Source organism: Pyrus communis, chromosome 3, assembly GCF_041283825.1.
Source record: "Pyrus communis isolate YQ-2024b chromosome 3, ASM4128382v1, whole genome shotgun sequence".
Classification (NCBI taxonomy): Eukaryota; Viridiplantae; Streptophyta; class Magnoliopsida; order Rosales; family Rosaceae; genus Pyrus; species Pyrus communis.
The window spans coordinates 11127871-11146498 of record NC_142567.1 but is presented as its reverse complement, the minus strand read 5'-3'; the positions used below and the strand labels follow the sequence as shown (position 1 = coordinate 11146498).

The 18628-nt window shown below is 39.1% G+C and overlaps 1 protein-coding gene across 1 annotated transcript; it reads left to right on the top strand.

Moving 5' to 3' along the window:
• The first annotated feature begins 15822 nt into the window (after window positions 1-15822).
• LOC137715489 (scarecrow-like protein 3) lies at window positions 15823-18356 on the top strand. The gene has a single exon (XM_068454836.2). It carries the CDS (start codon window positions 16731-16733, stop codon window positions 18153-18155), a length of 1425 nt encoding a protein of 474 aa, XP_068310937.2. The 5' UTR covers window positions 15823-16730; the 3' UTR covers window positions 18156-18356.
• Window positions 18357-18628: the final 272 nt, after the last annotated feature.

The window sequence follows — 18628 nt, the reverse complement described above, 5'->3', positions numbered from 1 at the left end:
CCCGAGAAAATATCTTCAAGCAAGGGGCCTAGTTCACAATAAGGAGTATTAACAACAACAATTTGTTGTGCAGCTTGGCTACTTGGAAGAGGGTCACCAAATGTCTCTCCATGCCATACCTATGAGCCTTCTAAGTATGAACGGTTCATACCTTCAACAATTAGATGCGCTTCGACTTCATTGTTACTTAACCAGAATCTATTCAAGCATTTAGCACATGGACATTTGATGTTGCCATCATGAGAAGAAACTTGCAATGAGTTTGAGAAAATTTTGCTAGCCCCGTTTTGTAATCCTCCATAAATGGATTCAAAGTGGCCCAACTTTTGTCCATCATGATTGAATATAATCAATAGTTTCCAGAATTAGAACATTAAAATGCCTAATGATTAAGAAGTCAAGTAAAATATGTAACTGAAACAAATTAAGTAAATATAGTATGCGAATAAAGAGGAAAAAATTTACAAACGCAACTACAAGGGAGAGTATATATTGTATGTACGAATCATTCGTAAAAGGAAAACAAAAATTCAATCGATTTTTTGAGTGACATTGTATGTATGAGTCTTGCAATAGATTTTAGGGTGTGGGGATAGTAACAAGTTCATATAATTCACCAGAAGAAGAAAAAAAAAAAGTTCATATACTCAATACTGTCGATCGGGCAGTCATTAATATAACGAAGCTTAAAAACTGGGGAACAGAAGGGGCAAGAAACTAGGAAGCCGATAAAGAAATTCTTTAGCTGAAACCTAAAACATGAGTAATTGGAGAATCAAACGATTAATAAGCATGATGCGAATATGCCATGTAAATTTAATGAAGTCTGACCTTACGTGTATTGTTTGTCAAAGTTTTGCACATTCCTAAAGCAAATCCCGAACACACAAAAAATAAAAAGAAACACTCAAGTTTATACCAAGAAGAAAATTTACAGAAAATTGGTCTTTATTGCTTTGGTTTCTCAATAAAAAAAGGTAAAGGTAATAATATGTCTTGTATACAGCATTTGTAAAGTATTTGTAGGAATTTTAATCGTGTTTCCTTCCAAATTCGTCTCTATGTATAAAGGTTTTAGTGTTCCATTCTAGAATGGTTAAACAACCATTCAAAACCTCACATCTCTTGATTTGCAACATTTGATTAAGAGGCACAACTTCAAGAAAAATATATCTACCCATTTGAATTCAATCTCAAACTTCCAAAACAGTTGACGACAAAATGATCAAGTCCTACCCTCCTAATGTAATGCATAGAAGGTGAGCGAGTTAGCATCTTACTTGATTGAAGAAAGACAGAGCTCTTTAGCAAAGACGTGTCAAAAACCCCCTGTGATTATTGAATGTTAATCCATCACTCTTGGAGAGCGGTGCAAAAGCTCTAATGAGGGGAATCTCCTATTTATATCTATTGACGAGACAAAATGAATGCACATAGGTAAGCAGCAAGGAGTTGTCCAACAGAGGTCATGTCCACTAATAATAACATTGTTTTGAAGCATTAGACCACATAACGAAGCATGGAATCTAGCTTAACCATTAGTTTTCATGCAGTGGTAGTAGGTATCAGCTAAAAATCATACCAAAACTTAAAAACACATAAAATAGCATATGCAAGTTCGTTTATAGCCTTGTTAATGTAAGCCAGACTTTCTCTACGCAAGTGCTTTATTGTGTTTACGGTGTTTACAGAACATAAGAACAAAATGCGATATCATTATAGCATAAGCTTAACCAAGAGTGGAACTTTACATACATATTTCTACTTATATCCCTTTTCTTTCAGTTTCTACAAGCTTAAAGGATACTAGTTTGTAAAAAAAAACTTCCAAGAACACCTAAATTTTCAAATTCTACTTACCTTCTTGCGACATTCTTAATCATTCACAAAACAAGAAAAAAAAAAACACCTAAACCTAGCTTTTATCCTTCTATGGGTTTTGGCCTCTGTCTCATTTTTGTAATTCATTTGTATCCGTAGGTTCTCTTTCAGCAGACGAGTCTTCTCCCGTTGTAATATATATCTATAGACATCAAAATTTCAGTGAAATAAATGTTGACCAATGCATTAAAATTACAACCTTTATTCATTTCACCTACATCACACACATTTCACCTACAAACTCCACTCATCTCACCTACAACTTCCACTTACTTCACCAATATCACACACTTACTTCACCTACAAACTCCACTCATTTCACCTACAACATGTACTCACTTCACCAGAAAAAACGGATGGTGGTGATTCATTCTCAAAGCCTATAAATAGGCTTCTCCATCAAGGGATAAAGGGGGAGAAAGAAGACCAATTGACATCACACCAAAACCTTGAAGCTTTGAAACTCTAAAGCTCTCAAGCAAATCCCGAAGGATCAAGAAAGCCCTATTCGTTCTTCGTCAAATCCTCCTTCATGATCAAGCCCCGACGGCCCTTGAAGAAAGTGTTCATCGTTCATCATCCGTTTATCCTAAGATCAAGCCCCAACGGCCATTTGGATCAACAACATCAACAAATCCACACACCCGTTCTTCAAGATCAAGCACAAAAGCCCTTGAAGATCCGTTCATCAATCGTTCATCCTAAGATTAAGCCCCGACGACCCTTTGGATCAACAAAATTAATAAATCCGCATAACTGTTCATCCTTAGACCAAGCCTCAATAGCCCTTTAGATCAATAGCCCATCCGCATATCTACATTTTACGAAGATAAAGTAAAAGGATCAAATTGTAAAAAAGATTGTAACCCCAAAATCAATAAAAAATATATTTTGTACACGTGTTCTTGTTTTAGGAATTTTCGTGTTTACAAATTTGGCACACCCAGTGGGACAACCTCTACCTCTTATCTCTTTCTCCGTTAAGGAATCCGAACACACCTCAAAATCCATGGCATCAAGCAAGGGACAAGCCATTCTAGCAATCACCAAGGGAAAGATCTTGAGCACTTCCGTTGCAAACGGACAATACATTGGCTCCACAACCGCTCATCAACATGCCGCTTCAAAGTTAGTGCCATTAAGGGAGCAAGGGAAGCATCAAATGTGCGAGTCCATCATCAACCTAACCTCGCTGGGGGCACCGAAGCATGTTGCTGAGGCATACAAGATAACATCCCATAACGGCTAATGGGGTTTTTCGTCAGCACCCTGGATGTCTGAAAGAAAGTCATGTCTATTGGTTGCACAAGTCATGACCATCGGCGTTACCTCTATTGAAGAACAACTAGCTTAAATAAGTGAAGCAATTGCAAGGCTTACAAGGATCGTAGAGGAGAAAGACTTGCAAATCACCGCACTCATCAACTGATTAGAGGTGCAGAATGACAAAAAAGTTGACTGCGACCCAAAGGTTGATCCACTAAAGAGAGAAGCCGACGAAGAAGAGAAACCTCTGGTGGAGAAAGTCGAGGAGAAGCTAGACCAAGCAATGACACTCATAGGCTCTCTTTCCATATAGCATATCCAGGACATGATTGCACTGTTATACTCAAAGCCAGGACATGATTGCCTACACCGTCAGAACACAGGTGGGAGGCACTTCGCAGGATGCACTGCTGTACTCAAAGCCATACACCAAGAGGGTTGATAGCTTACGGATGCCGACGGGTTATCAGTCGTGAAAATTCATACAGTTCAATGGAAAGGGAAACCCAAAGCAACATGTCGCCCATTTCATTGAAACTTACAACAATGCTAGGACGGAGGGAGACTACCTCGTCAACCAGTTTTTGCGCTCGCTAAAAGGTAACACCTTTGACTGGTACACCGACCTCGAGCCCGAGTCTATCAACAGTTGGAATCAGCTAGAAAGGGAATTCCTCAATCGCTTCTACAACACTAGTCGCACTGTGAGCATGCTGGACTTGACCAGTACGAAACAGTGGAATGATGAACCTCTCGTCGACTACATCAATAGATGGCGTTCATTAAGTCTGGATTGCAAAGATCGGCTTTCTGAAACCTCAGCCATTGAGATGTGCGTTCAAGGCATGCAGTGGAGACTACATTACATCCTTCAAGGCATCAAACCATAAACCTTTGAGGAGTTAACCACCCGCGCCCATGATATGAAGTTAAGCATTGCCCATCATGGGAAGAAAGAACCGATCGCCGACTACAAAAACGACAAAATTTTGGGGCCAAAGGCAGATAAGGCTACGTGGCAACCCACCAAGGAAGTAATGATAGTCAACACAGCTCCAGTCAAAATCTCTACACGAGGCAAGGCGATTCAAATCGAAGCTTTTCATGGTCAAGAGATGCGTAGATGCACTTTGAAGAAGCTTGAGGAGAAAACTTTTCCATTCCTCGACTCTGATGTGGTTGCCATGTTGAAAGACTTGCTTAACAAAAAGGTGATTGACCTACCTGAGTGCAAACGGCCGGAAAAGATGAACCGCACTGACAATCCAAGGTACTGTAAATTCCACCGCTTCATCAGTCATCATGAAGCTGGCTAAAAAAAGAATCATCGAGCTAGATCTTAACGATGTGGTGAAGTCAAACTATACCACCGTCACTTCTGGCTCTTTCGACTCAAAATCTTCACCTTAACCGCTGGGTTCATGCTCCAAAACCATGTTAGTCAAGTCAAGTGAAGTTGAAGGATGGGCTTATGTCACTCCAAAGAAAATGCATAAGAAGCATACGTGTAATCCACAAGTTCACCAATTGGAAAGAAGGCAAAACAACTATCGTCAACCTCCAAAGCTACATGAAAGTGTTTAGGATGATGAAATTATGACACGAAGATCGTCCGTTGCCATCACGATGCGCGATTTCTTCCCTAAAGACTTTTTCAATCACTTGGTCAAGACTCCTTGCTATGAAGATTGCAAGAAATGCCTCTCCAAGATCGTTTGACAAATTCACAAAGCTCATCGTTCGCACGAGCCTAAAAGGCGACAACCCTTGCTTGTATGAGTTGAAATTGCAAATGGCACCAAGATGCTTCTTGCCTGCACGAGTTGAAACTGCAAACAGCACCAAACGCTCATTGCCTACACGAGTTGAAACTGCAAATGGCACTAAGACTCTCTTTGCCTACACGAGTTGAAACTGCAAACGGCACCAAACGCTCATAGCTTGCACGAGTTGAAACTGCAAATGGCACTAAGACGCTCCTTGCCTACATGAGTTGAAATTGCAAATGGCACCAAACGCTCCTGCCCGCAAGAGCATAAACTGTGTACGACAAAATCATCATCAAAACCATCACTCATTTGAATGACGTCATGACTTGATCCCTTCTCAACCAAGGTGTAGCAACGGCGGTGCAACAAGCAGCACAACGATGTCACAATCGAGGGAAAACTGTGACCAAAAGGCACTACACAACATAAACTCGCTGCAGTCTTTTGCACAACCCGACACGGTAAAAGTGACGCACTGGAACAAGCTCTGAGCAGCAGCGGCAAAGAGCCCATAGCTAGCAGTAAGGCCAATGTGCACAACAACGTCACCACCAAAGGAAAACCGTGAGCAAAAGACACTACATAGCGAAATCCAGCTGCAGTCTTTTGCACAACACCATGCGGTAAAAAAAAAATGATAACGCACTGCAACAAGCACCAGGCAAACAACACAGTTGCACCTACATCATTCTCACTAAGTCACTAATTACAAATTCACAAGAAACTGCCACCAACTGTGAACATGGGTAATCCGTCAGAACAACAAGGAAATCCATGAATGAAGAGAGCACCTATAAAAATAATAATAATAATAAAAATAATAATAAAAAATACAGGTTGTAAAAAATATATATATATATATATATATTATATACATATGTTGAAGTGTCTACTTAAAAGCCGCATGGATGAAGGAAAACGATCTCAATCACAGCAGGCCCAAGTCCAGCTCTCGCCAAGCTCACCACACCCCACGGGCTGGCCCAGTGCCATCATCATCCCCACCTCGTTCGACACAGACGGATTCCCCAAGCCTAACCATTCGCACCATCCTCCTAACCATCAAATCTCGAGAAGAAGCAACTGCACCTCTATCCACTTCAAGCTTGAGTCCCTTGGCTTCAACATCACCACCCACATTCAGCCCTCGTGGTTTGAAGATTCGATCGCCATGGCTACAACAAATCCAAGTTCTTCCATGGCTGACTCATCGTATTTTTCCTTCACGGTTGCAGTAATCCAAGCTCTTCCACAGCTGCAGCAAATCCAAGCTATTCCATGGATGACTCATCATCTTTTTCTCCGCCACTAGTGTGGTCAGCCCTAGGGACATGGTTTTTTTTTATTCCCCGCTCCTTCGTTCTCGACCTACAACTCCAGCGAGACCAAGTCCGAGCGCCAGTGGTTCGTCGAAGCACTCCACCATCTGTTGCTCCTTCTACAAAGACCCTACTCTTCTTCTACATCATCGTAGCCACCAGTCCATCTCTAGCACCGAGACTCCTTTTTGGCCAATGGCCAGCAGCCACGCCGTCCTTGCTCAAACTGCCATACCCTTTGCAAGCTTCTCCTATCCTGCTGCAGGTGGCTGCCTTTCATCCCATACACCACACATATATATATATATATATATATATATAAAATCATAAAAAAAAAACTATTAGTGCAGTGATTGTGCAAATGATGGTCTCCAGATAAGCAAATGAAAATGGTCCACATACAGAGGTGCAGTACAGTGAGGAAGCCCACTGAGGAACCCAGCCATGCCATCTTCAAGCCACTACTCACAAATGCATGCTACTGTTAGCAAGTCAAAAAGAAAGAAAAGAAAAAGGGCGGTGGCGATAAAATCATTGAAAGATAGAAACAAAAATGGGGATGATGATGCATCAGACACCATCTAAAAAAAAAAAAAAAAAAAAGGAAGTAACACATCTTAATATGTTTTCTTTGTACTTAGCATAATACGCTGAATGAAATAAAGCATGTCTATTGATATCTCCAAGAAATTACAAATGCGTACAAAAATAAAAATTAAAAAATAAATAAATAATTAAAAAAAAAAAGAAAGAAAGAAAGAAAAAAAGAGGGAGCCCTTCACAAAGGTTGCTTACGTGAAGCCCCACTATTTGGTGAAACCCCAGGAGCAGGTGGCATTGAAGATAGATTATTCGAAGCCTTAATACTTGGTTGAACGCTAGATGACGAAGGCAAAATGTGCCTCTGGAAGAAAGCCACAAACCTCTGATGGTCACTTTGAATCTGACCTTCAGAATCTTGCAATTGATCAAGCTTCCTCTTCATGCTTGTCGAATTATTATTTGCAAGCATGTGCAAATCTCTATTCTCGCGCTTAAGTTGTCTGATCTCTTGTCTAAGATTTTTCACCTCGGCCGTCAATGATTCAACTTGACGGGTTCAAGCAAGTAAGCGTTGGCCCATGTTGGACACAGAGTCCGCACACTGAACACTGAGAGCTAGGGACTCTTGAATGACCAACTCATCGGACCATCTTGAAAGCAGCTTATTATCTCTAGAAGTGAGGAGGTTCCTAGCTACTACTGTAACCGTTGTTGCATCCCTCATCACAGAGTCTTCACCTATAAGAAGGCCATTAGAAGATAAGAAGGACGGGCACCATATATTACCTTGACGCGGTGCACCTGTATCACCGCTGAGACTCAAATTTAAGCAACTGTTAAATGGGTTAGCCATTTTCAAAGATGTTAAAATAAAAGGGTTGGATGGAGTAAAATATCAAAAAAAATACACTGGAGACGATTTTCACAAGCGGGCAATCTTCAAAGTGTGCATGTTGGATGTGATCGATACCTCTATAAAAGGAGAGGCAACACAGTCACCAATTCCAAAAAAATCGAAGAGACACCATTCTTCAAATTTTAAAAGCTGGATTTTCCTGTGTAAAGTTCATCAACACTTTTCAGACGCAATCTCAGCTTTTCAGACAACGCGTGCAACTTTGTCAAAGATCTCTGACAAAGTTGAAAACGTGTGGAGTTCATTATTCCAACTACCACACTTTTGCCGACAAGCGTGGGTGACAAAGCCGCACCTGCACCACTAGCTGCTATTAAAATCCCTATATATGTCAACATTCATCCTCCATGGCAAGGCATACATCCAAAATGCATGACTCTTCTTCCTTGCCAAGGATGCAGCTGGAACCAAACCTCTCAATATGCTCAGTTTTCTTCTTCCCTGAAAACACCTTTTCAACCGAGTCTTCAAAAGCAAACGTATCTCATATCATTAGGGTCGAAAGTAAGAGTATCTCATAGCATGTCTTCTCCCTGTCCTTTTCTTTGTTCTTATATTTCCCTCCAGGTCAAAGAAAAAGAGAGTAATCAGCTGACACTTGGAATCAACCTTTCGACTTGGAACCGACTGCCTGGAAACCCCATCTCTGAGTGCTTACCTAGCATTGCCCTCAAGTACTCATCTTCAACCGTTGATGTACTTCCAAAGAAGACACCACATCTGCCTAGAAAACAGATGAGGCAAGTGAAGATGACACATCGAAGCATGTGGAGACAAGCGCAACAAATACATGTGCTGATCCATCCACTACTTCTTCAAAAGCAAACGTATCTCATATCATCGGGGTCAAAAGCAAAGGTATCTCATATCATGTTTTTCCCTTTGCCCTTGCTTTTGCCTTCAGGACAAGAAGAAAGAAAGCAATCAGTCGGAAGCTGAAATCAAACTTCCGATATGGAACTGATTGCTCGGAAGCTTTGCCTGGTCACTTACCTAGCACCGCTCTCGAGTGCTCGTTTTCAACTGTTGATAGGTCTCGAATTCCCTCAGCGAATACTTCAGGACAGTTGACATGATGTCGGTTCTTTACACTGAAGCTGCCAAGCATGGATGAGTTACTAAAAAGTGATGCTCTGAAGGACCATTTAAAGGCAAAGGGTTGCACACCACTTCGGCTATGCAAAAGAAACAAGCAGAGAAGAATGCAGCACAATGAGCTGGAACAAATCACTGTAGCACGATGTCTTCCCCTGCAGAATCGCATAATCTAGACGGAGGAGTTGATGTCATAAATAATAGCACTCAAATTAAACCCTCTTTTTGACAATTGTAGTATAGATATAAGTAGGGATCGTTCTAGGCCGGGGATTATGAGGGATTGCTAATCTAATGAAAACTGACCCAAAGATACAAAAATATGCTTAAAAACACTTAAACAAACTCAAAGACTCTTAACTCAACGTATATGACTCAAAACAAACTTAAAAGACTCAAAACAACACAAACAATAAAAAAGACTCAATTTAAACTCTAGGACTTAATTTTGACAAAAATAGAATTGGTTTTGACTCAAAATACTCAAAAACACACTATAAGACAGATTTGACACAACTAAGTAAAGGGGATTGGGTTTTGGACGAAATTAAGACAAAAACAAGTAACTAAAAGACTTAAGCAAAGTTTGGACGAATTTGGGGATATGGATGGGTGATTAGCTAGCTAGAGGATTCTTTTCCACACATGATACATTCGAACACAAATTGATTTCCAGTTGTTTTTTCAATAAACCATGAACCTCAACACCCCAGATTAACCGTGACATCACTAATTAACCCTCAGATTTTCCTTTAGTTATTGGATTGGATGACATCATATGACAACCCAAAGCATTCTTCAAAAGTTCCCTACATGACATCATAATAAAGATACAATCAAAGATCACTACGTTCTATGAAAATCATAAGCATTGACAAAGCATTCGTAACTATGACATCATGATACTCATGCTAGGAATTTACCTAACATGATTGTGAAAACAACCTTAACTACTTGTGAATATAAGTTTGTAACGATTATGTGAAACTCCCTTATATTCTAACACCAAATTCATGCATGCAAACTAAGTATGCATCCTTAATCAACATACAAGAATAAGTTATCCATCAAACGGTTAAGTAAATTGCATTCACACTTTATGAAATCACAACTGGAATTAATCAATTCATATCACAAACATAATCATGGTTTCAAAGCCTCCCCTAGCTAAAACAAGTTTAGCTCCTCATGTTTACAACAAAACAAAGAAAATATAAATTAAACATTGAAAACAAAGATTGAATACACCTAGAAATGCCCCAACAATCCAAGCTTGAATGGCCAAAACGTCCAAGGCTTATCCTCTCTTCTTTCTCCTTCTTTGTTGCGGCACAAGGGTGTTTGGGTATGAATTATGGTGATGGATGGATAGGTTGGATGGTGTTAGAGGGTGGATGATGGCTGAATGAATGGAGAGAATGAATATGGATGTCTAGAAAGCCTAATATGTGCGGCAGATTATGTATATATAGAGGGAGAAAGGTTAAAGTCTTACTCAAATGTTTTGGGAAAGAATTTAGCTCCAAATCCTCAAGGAAAAAGGGTAACAAATCAGAATCCCAATGGAAAAGGGAAGGAAAAGGTGCGGCAGCACCTAGGGAGAAAGGGAAAGGTGTTTTAATGCAAGGAAAGGGGGAATAAGGGAATGTGGGGTGCGGCACATCTAGGAAAAGGAAGATATGTGGCAGATTTTGGAAGAAAAGGGGTAAGGAGGGTGCAGCAAAGACTAAGAGAAAAGGGACCTTTGGTTTGTGTCCTAAAATGCATAAGAAACCTTCAATGTTGCTGGAATTTAGGGACATTTAGGATTAGGAAAGGTTAAACCAAAATAGGAAACCTTGGCTTAACTTTCCTACTTTGATTAGGAATCCTTCTTTGATTAGGAATCCTAACATCTTTAAGTCTTCAATTTCGTCCATTCCTTTTGCTCCAAGCATATGCTATCCATTCCAAGTCCAATTTTGCTCCAAAAGGCTCCAAAATGCACCTTCTTGTTACCTTAGCCATATGAACCTATAAACACACGAAAATAACTTAAAATACTAAAATACTTGGAATCATCTTTTCGATCTGGAACCAATTGCCTGGAACCTCTTCCCTGATTGCTTACCTAGTGTTGCTCTCGAGTAGTCGTCTTCAACGATTGATACACTTCCAAAGAAGATACCACATTTGCCCGAAGAATAGATAGGACGAGGAACAATGAAACATCAATCTTATGGATCGTCAGCAAACGCAACAACTGCACGTGCTGATTCATCCCCTAACCCTCTTCAATATGAATTGGAAAGATTGAACAAAGAAATAGGCCATGACCTCCACTTCGTGCTTGCCTGCCATGTGTTCGAATCCTAAAACTGTTCGTGGTCCTATTTTCATTCAAGATCAAGCCTCGATGGCCCTTGAAGAAATCACAAGTCCGATTCAAAATCAAGTGTTCACCATCCTTGAATCAAATTCAGCTCTAGATAAAAGGAGTAAGTTCAGACCTTTGGAGGAGACCAGAAAACCTTCCAGCCCAGTTCAAGATTAAGCCTGTGGAAAATCAACGATCGGAGGAAACCAGAAAATCTTCCAGTCGAATTCAAGATCAAGCCCTGATGGCCCTTGAAGAAATTTCCAGCACAATTCAAGATCAAGTCTCGACGACCCTTAGATCGACATCTACATTAAGGACTTCAAAACACATCTTCTACACATGACAAGCACATGTATACGACACGCCTTGAAGTGGGGGCATTTGTAGACATCGAAATTTCAGTGAAAAGAATGTTGACCAATGCATTAAAATTGCAACCTTTATTCATTTCACCTACATCACACACTCATTCCACCTACAAACTCCACTCATCTCACCTACTACTTCCACTTACTTCACCAACATCACACACTTCACCTACAAACTCCACTCATTTCACCTAGAACATCCACTCATTTCAGTCTCAAAGCCTATAAATAGGCTTCTCCATCAAGGGATAAAGGGGGAGAAAGAAGACCAATTGACATCACACCAAAACCTTGAAGCTTTGAAACTCTAAAGCTCTCAAGCAAATCCCGAAAGATCAAGAAGGCCCTTTTCGTTCTTCGTCAAATCCTCCTTCAAGATCAAGCCCCGATGGCCCTTGAAGAAACTTCCCTCAACCTTCAAGATCAAGCCCCAACGACCCTTGAAGAAAGTGTTCATCGTTCATCATCTGTTCATCCTAAGATCAAGCCCCAACAGCCCTTTGGATCAACAACATCAATAAATCCACACACCCGTTCTTCAAGATCAAGCCCAAAAACCCTTGAAGATCCGTTCATCAACTGTTCATCCTAAGATCAAGCCCCGACAGCCCTTTGGATCAACAACATCAATAAATCCTCATAACTGTTCATCCATAGACCAAGCCCCGACGGCCCTTTGGATCAATAGCCCATCCACATATCTACATTTTACGAAGATAGAATCAGAGGATCAAATTGTAAAAGAGATTGTAACCCCAAAATCAATACAAAATATATTTTGTACATGTGTTCTTGTTTCAGGAATTTTCGTGTTTACAATATCGCAGCGTTCGAAACAAAAAAATTGCAAAATACATCCCAACTTTCAAAACAAAAAAATTAACCAGCACCACTTCGGTGCCTAAAAATAAATAATAAAATTAAAAAGTAGAAATAAAGTAATTTTAAGAAATAAAGCTATTTAACAGATACCAATCATTGGTGTCTCAATGTTGAAGGCCACCGTTATCAGTGACATTCCAATGTAAAGACACCAAAAAATAGTAAGAGTGAGTGCTTTATATCTATGGCCACCAATTGCAAATGGTCTGCAAAAAATGGTGTCCTATAAGCATAATCCTAGTAGAGTCAACGGGATCTGGAAACCGATCATTTCGACCAGTTGAGTTAATTCTCCTTCACGGCGATATGCGTTTATTACTTTTCGCTATGATGATAAATGCGGCAACATCGAGAAGGCTAAGCGCGAGGTTCTGGTGTACATTACAACCATTAGGGTATCTTAGTGCCATGGTACACAAAGTCTCAATACTGCATCTTCTTACTACTCAAAAACAAAAACTGAATAGTAATAACATTACTGATTTTTGCAAACGATAAAATAATCTACACCAAATCCATTTATGGTTAATTTATGTGCTTATTTTCTTGAGACTCTATGTCGCATACATTTTGTAGGAGATAGAAGCTACTGAATGAGTGGATAATCTGCTTATTGATCTGTAATAAACTACAAATTTGGGTGAGAAATCTAGTGTCTCCTTTCTAAACACTGCCATTGTTTCCTCCTTCTTAAGATTCTAGAATATTAAGTGTTTCTTTGATATTCATTTTTAATTTTTGTTTCTAGTTTTCATTTTTCGCCAAAAAAAAAAAAAAAAAACCTTGTTCGGTGGCTCAGAATTGATAATTGTTTGAAAGTTACTATTTTGAAACTTAAGAAATGAACATTTTATTAGGGTCAAATCTTGAATTTGAGGTCATAGAGTGAAAGTGCATGTGACAAGGAGTTCGTATTGTTTTTCATTGAATGAGTTTTACTGTAAATATTGTGTCGTTGGTCTCGTAGCTGTTATGAAGGTCCCAAGTGCACTATTTACAACAGTTGAGCGTTCGGGTCCAAGGCAAAAGGTCCTAGATATCTGATTTTGATAGTGGAATGCAATGCAGGTTTTGTGACGTAGAATTGGTAAATAAAGGAAAAGAGAAATGGCCTGTGGTTTTGGGCAAAAGTTTTCAACGGAAAGTAAATTAAAGGTAATATGAGTAGTTACTCAATGATAAAACTGCTTTAGGTTCTTTCTTGTACTTGAATAAGTGTTCTTGAAATGATTAAACTTTTACACGGGGATTATTATGGCGAATTAGAAATGGTAATACAGACGATTTTTGGATTGAGAAATGGGCTAAATGTAGTATTTTGTTTCATCATGCTAGCTGCCCACTCTCAAATGATATGCTGAAGGCTACTATAACTGATTATTGTTACAGTAATGGTTGGGATGTTGGTAAACCATTACTTGTTTTACCAAAGGAGATTGTTGAACAAATTCTAATAAGTGTATTTGGAGTGGAACAAGTGATGATAAATTTTTGTTAAATCTACTTATATGTTGGCCATTAATTCTATTGGTTTTCCTAATAGGTAGAAAATCATTTGGAAACTTCCTATTCCTCCAAAGGTTCAGAGTTGCTATCTCTTGATAAGCATTTAACTAATCAACGAAGACTGAAAATGGGGTATGACTGATAACCATGAGTGTAAAAAATGTCCTTGTGGCCTTGAATTAGTGGCTCATGCTTTTAAAGACTGTCCTAAAACAAGAGAATTTTGGTGAAGGATGGGGATGTATAATCAAAGTCCGACCACATTAATTTTCATGATTGGCTTCATGTAATCTCACCGATAAACCTATCATATTGGGTTGGGGGTGGGTTACAGTGGATGTTAGTTTTTTCCATTGCTTGTTAGATTATTTGGTATTGACAAAATAAATTTATTTTTAGCAGGATTTTGCAATGGAGTTTTCTTTTTAAATCACTGCTTCTAATAATGAAGAGAAGGGAGGCTGCCGTATCCCTAGTTGTTGAAAATAATAGAGCAATTAAAGGGATCACCAACCTCTCATACACCTTTTACCTTTTAGTGACAGTTTTGATTTTATAGTTGGGATTTTTCAGTCTTTGATGCAGCAAAATCACCATTGATATCTTATCATCTTTGTCTTTATACACAAAAGTCATAAACATAAAAAGCCGATGAAATGCTCTTTGATGTGTGTTGTCAACATGGCACTTCGTGGTTGGATCAACTACGTGTATTTTACTAAGTGGAAAAACTCAACCATATGACGTGGCATGTTCATTCAAGGGGCTCTGATGGAAATTTCTTAATTTTTATTGAAAAACAAATTCTAATCAAGGGAAAAACAATGAGTTAGTCACTAACTTGGTATCAAACTTAAAAAAGTATAGTACGTCTTTGTGATTTATGGGAAGTACGTCTTTGTGATTTATGGGATTTATGTGGGTCGGATATGAGATCTTTCACTTACAAGTGAAGAGAAAACCACTAAAGGATTGCATTAATTGTCATATTTTCCTTACTTATTGGAACATAAAGTATGATGTTGACATATCATTGAAGAAAGTTGAGATTCTATCGTAAAATCAATTGGCAATATGAGGAGTAGCCTAATCTCTTATAAGTCCATGCAAGATCTCTCATTTCATCAATGTGGGACTTATTCTTAACAATCATATGAACTAAATTTTCATATTTTATAAATTTAGGCTAAATATTAGCTGTAATTTTTATTTTTTTTATTTTTTGAGATGCATTAAGCTATATCCCTATAAAATTTATAAATTACGAAATGAAGATTCAAATTTAAGTCCAACGAGGGGCATAATGATTTAACTAACTTATCTACGCTTAGGTAGTGCATGATAGATTTCAAAAACACAATGTCAATTAATTCAAATATTTCAAAAAGACGTTAAAAAAAGAAAGAAGAGAGTGATCCAAATGGGAGTCCACCAAGAAGCAGAGATAAATATGGCATGTACCTTTTGGAGGGTTGCTTAACCTCCTCGGTTCTTTGTCTTAATATTACCAAGGTAATATCAATTGTACAGCCTAATAATATTTTTTTTCACTTGTAAGTGAGAGGTCTTAGATTTGATTCTCGTAAAAAACAAATTTGAACCATATTATTACTAACTTATTGCGAGGCTAAGCCTACCCTCTCATCCCTCTTAATATAAATAGTATCGTTTGTTAAACAAAAAAAAAATTCCAATTGTATTATCATGAGATGGCGATATCAAAACAGAACAAATTAAAAGACAAGTCCTCTGTTTTGGCATCACCCAAAGAGCTTTGTTGCAATTCCCACACTTGACACCTTCCACTACCAAACAAATCCTCTGTTTGTCTTTGTTAGGGCATGTTTGAATTCTTCTAACCTTTGGGAATATTAACAAGTTTTTGGGCCACATCTGATTCCTTATCCACCTCAGGTCAAGACAAAATTCAAATAAAGTAGGTTTCTTAGAGTTTTTGAGGGACAGAATACTCTGTTTTAAAGTTGGCTCATCTTCTCACAAATTCCATGTTCCACTTGGGAAACAAGGACAACAAATCAATAAGGACAAAAGGACTCCTCCACGCATTGTCGACAACGAAGCCAAAGCCATGAGCTTCTGTCTCTCTTCAAAAACTCCCAACTTCCAATTTTATTAACATCCAAATCTCATAAAAACAGAGCAAAAAAACCCAGAAGAAGAGCATCAGCTCTGTGTTCAAAACCCAGAAGGCTGCTTTCCTTGAATTCTCACGGGGTTCTGACTTCTACTTGGGTTTTTGATCAATTACAAAACCCACCAAGGATTTCCCTCTTCTTTCTTCTCTTGGTTAGTTCTTCTGCAACTAGTTTCTGTCTTCAGCTGTTTCTGTTGTTCTACTTGTGATTTCTCACGCGACTTCTCTCCTGAATTTCATTTGTTTTCTTTGGGAATCTAATCTGATTTTATCATAGGTTTTTTTGCCCATTTTAGCCTTTCTAGTAGGGGTTTGATTGAATTTCCGATATTTTTCTTAGTACTGATAAAATCGAAACCCCTTTTTCTGATAGTTTGGGGCCTTCTTCGCATATTTGAGATCATACATTCTATAAATTCTTAGCCAATTAGGTGCTATTGCTTAGGAGTAAGGCCTGCTTTTGTCTGAAAAGCACTTTGGTTATAAGTGCTTTTGTTTGTTGTTGTTGTGAATGCTTGTTTGAGAGTACACATTTTTCTCAAATTGTGAATTCGTGCAATTTGGTTCTTGCATGAACACTAGGAATAGGGTACTTGTTTAGAAATCCCCTGAATTATTCGGCCAACTTTGTTATCCAATTAATTACCAAATCATTCTTGTTTGATATACATATGGCACCAATGTTTCAAGACGAAGGGTCGTCGTCTGCAACTTCATCTCCTCTCCAATGCTTTTCCATGATTTCGCTTTCACCTAGTTTAGGCTCACCAAACCCTTGGCTTAAAGAACTCAAATCCGAGGACCGCGGTTTGTATTTGATCCACTTGTTGCTCACTTGTGCAAACCATGTTGCCACCGGAAGCCTTGAAAATGCAAATGTCGCCCTTGAGCAAATCTCCCAACTCGCCACTGCTGACGGTGATACCATGCAGCGGATTGCTGCCTACTTCACCGAGGCTCTTGCTGATCGAATCCTCAAAGCTTGGCCCGGTCTTCACAGGGCACTGAATTCCACTAAAATATCTTTGGTTTCAGATGAAATTCTAGTTCGGAAAGTGTTTTTCGAGATGCTTCCCTTCCTAAAGGTGGCTTTTGTGCTCACAAACCAAGCTATTATGGAAGCCATGGAAGGGGAAAAGATGGTGCATATAATTGATCTTAATGCAGCTGAACCTGTTCAGTGGATTACTCTTCTTCAAGTTTTAAGTGCAAGACCTGAAGGTCCGCCTCATTTGAGAATCACCGGTGTTCATCAACGGAAAGAGGTACTGGATCAAATGGCTCATAGGTTGACTGAGGAAGCCGAAAAATTGGATATCCCATTTCAGTTCTGTCCTATAATCAGCAAATTGGAAAATCTCGATATGGACAAACTTCGTGTCAAAACTGGCGAGGCTCTAGCTATCAGCTCAGTTCTCCAGTTGCACTCCCTTTTGGCGTCGGATGATGGACTCCTGAAAAAGAAGTCCCCATTAGCATCAAGGGGTTCAAATGGAAATCACTTGCCAAGAGCATTGCAAATGAGCCAAGGCACATTGGGTGAGTTGCTAGAGAAAGAGATGGGTAACGGGTATAGCCCGAGTCCTGATTCAACCTCGTCATCACCGCTATCTTTAACTCCTTCGGCGAAATTGGATAGCTTTCTTAATGCATTTTGGGGTTTGACTCCGAAGGTTATGGTAATAACCGAGCAAGATTCTAACCATAATGGATCCACTCTGATGGAGAGACTATTGGAATCTCTGTACTCGTATGCTGCATTGTTTGATTGCTTGGAATCTACGATGTCGAGTACCTCATTGGAGAGACTGAAGGTAGAGAAAATGCTGTTTGGGGAAGAGATAAAAAACATTATAGCTTGCGAGGGATCTGAGAGGACTGAAAGACATGAAAAGCTTGAGAAATGGATTCAAAGGCTTGATTTAGCTGGCTTTGGAAATGTGCCTTTGAGCTATTACGGAATGCTGCAGGCAAAGAGGATGTTGCAGAGCTATGGTTGCGACGGGTATAGAATGAGGGAAGAGAACGGTTGTGTGTTGATTTCCTGGCAAGATCGACCGCTGTTTTCGGTGTCAGCTTGGAGGTGCAGGAAGTAAAACATGGAATATTGATACTGATCATCGCATAATGTTCGAGTTTCTCGTCTAATCATGAAGAATTTTGTCCAACTGAATCTGTCTGCATTTCATTTGTTCATGGAGGTTTCTTGTGTGTTCATTTTCTTTTCCTTATGTATCTAATTTATTACAAGTGCCGCTGATATTTGAAACAAACACCCTATTAAGTTTTGTACAAAATCCTTTTTGTTGTTTTGAAACATATACAAAACCCCTCAAAGAACCCAATTAGGACGAAAATATTCATCAGCTAGCCACTTGTCAGGTTCTAATTCATTCTTAGTGCGTGAAGCTTTTTTTAACCCTCCTCCATTTAAATTATTTTATTTTATTTTTTATTTTTGTATTTTGGAGTTGAAACCTCGGTAAGCTAGAAATGCGTTTTTCTGAAGTGTTTTGTCCCCTCTCTACATCTCTCGTCAGCCCATAGACAGATCTAAGATGTCTTTATG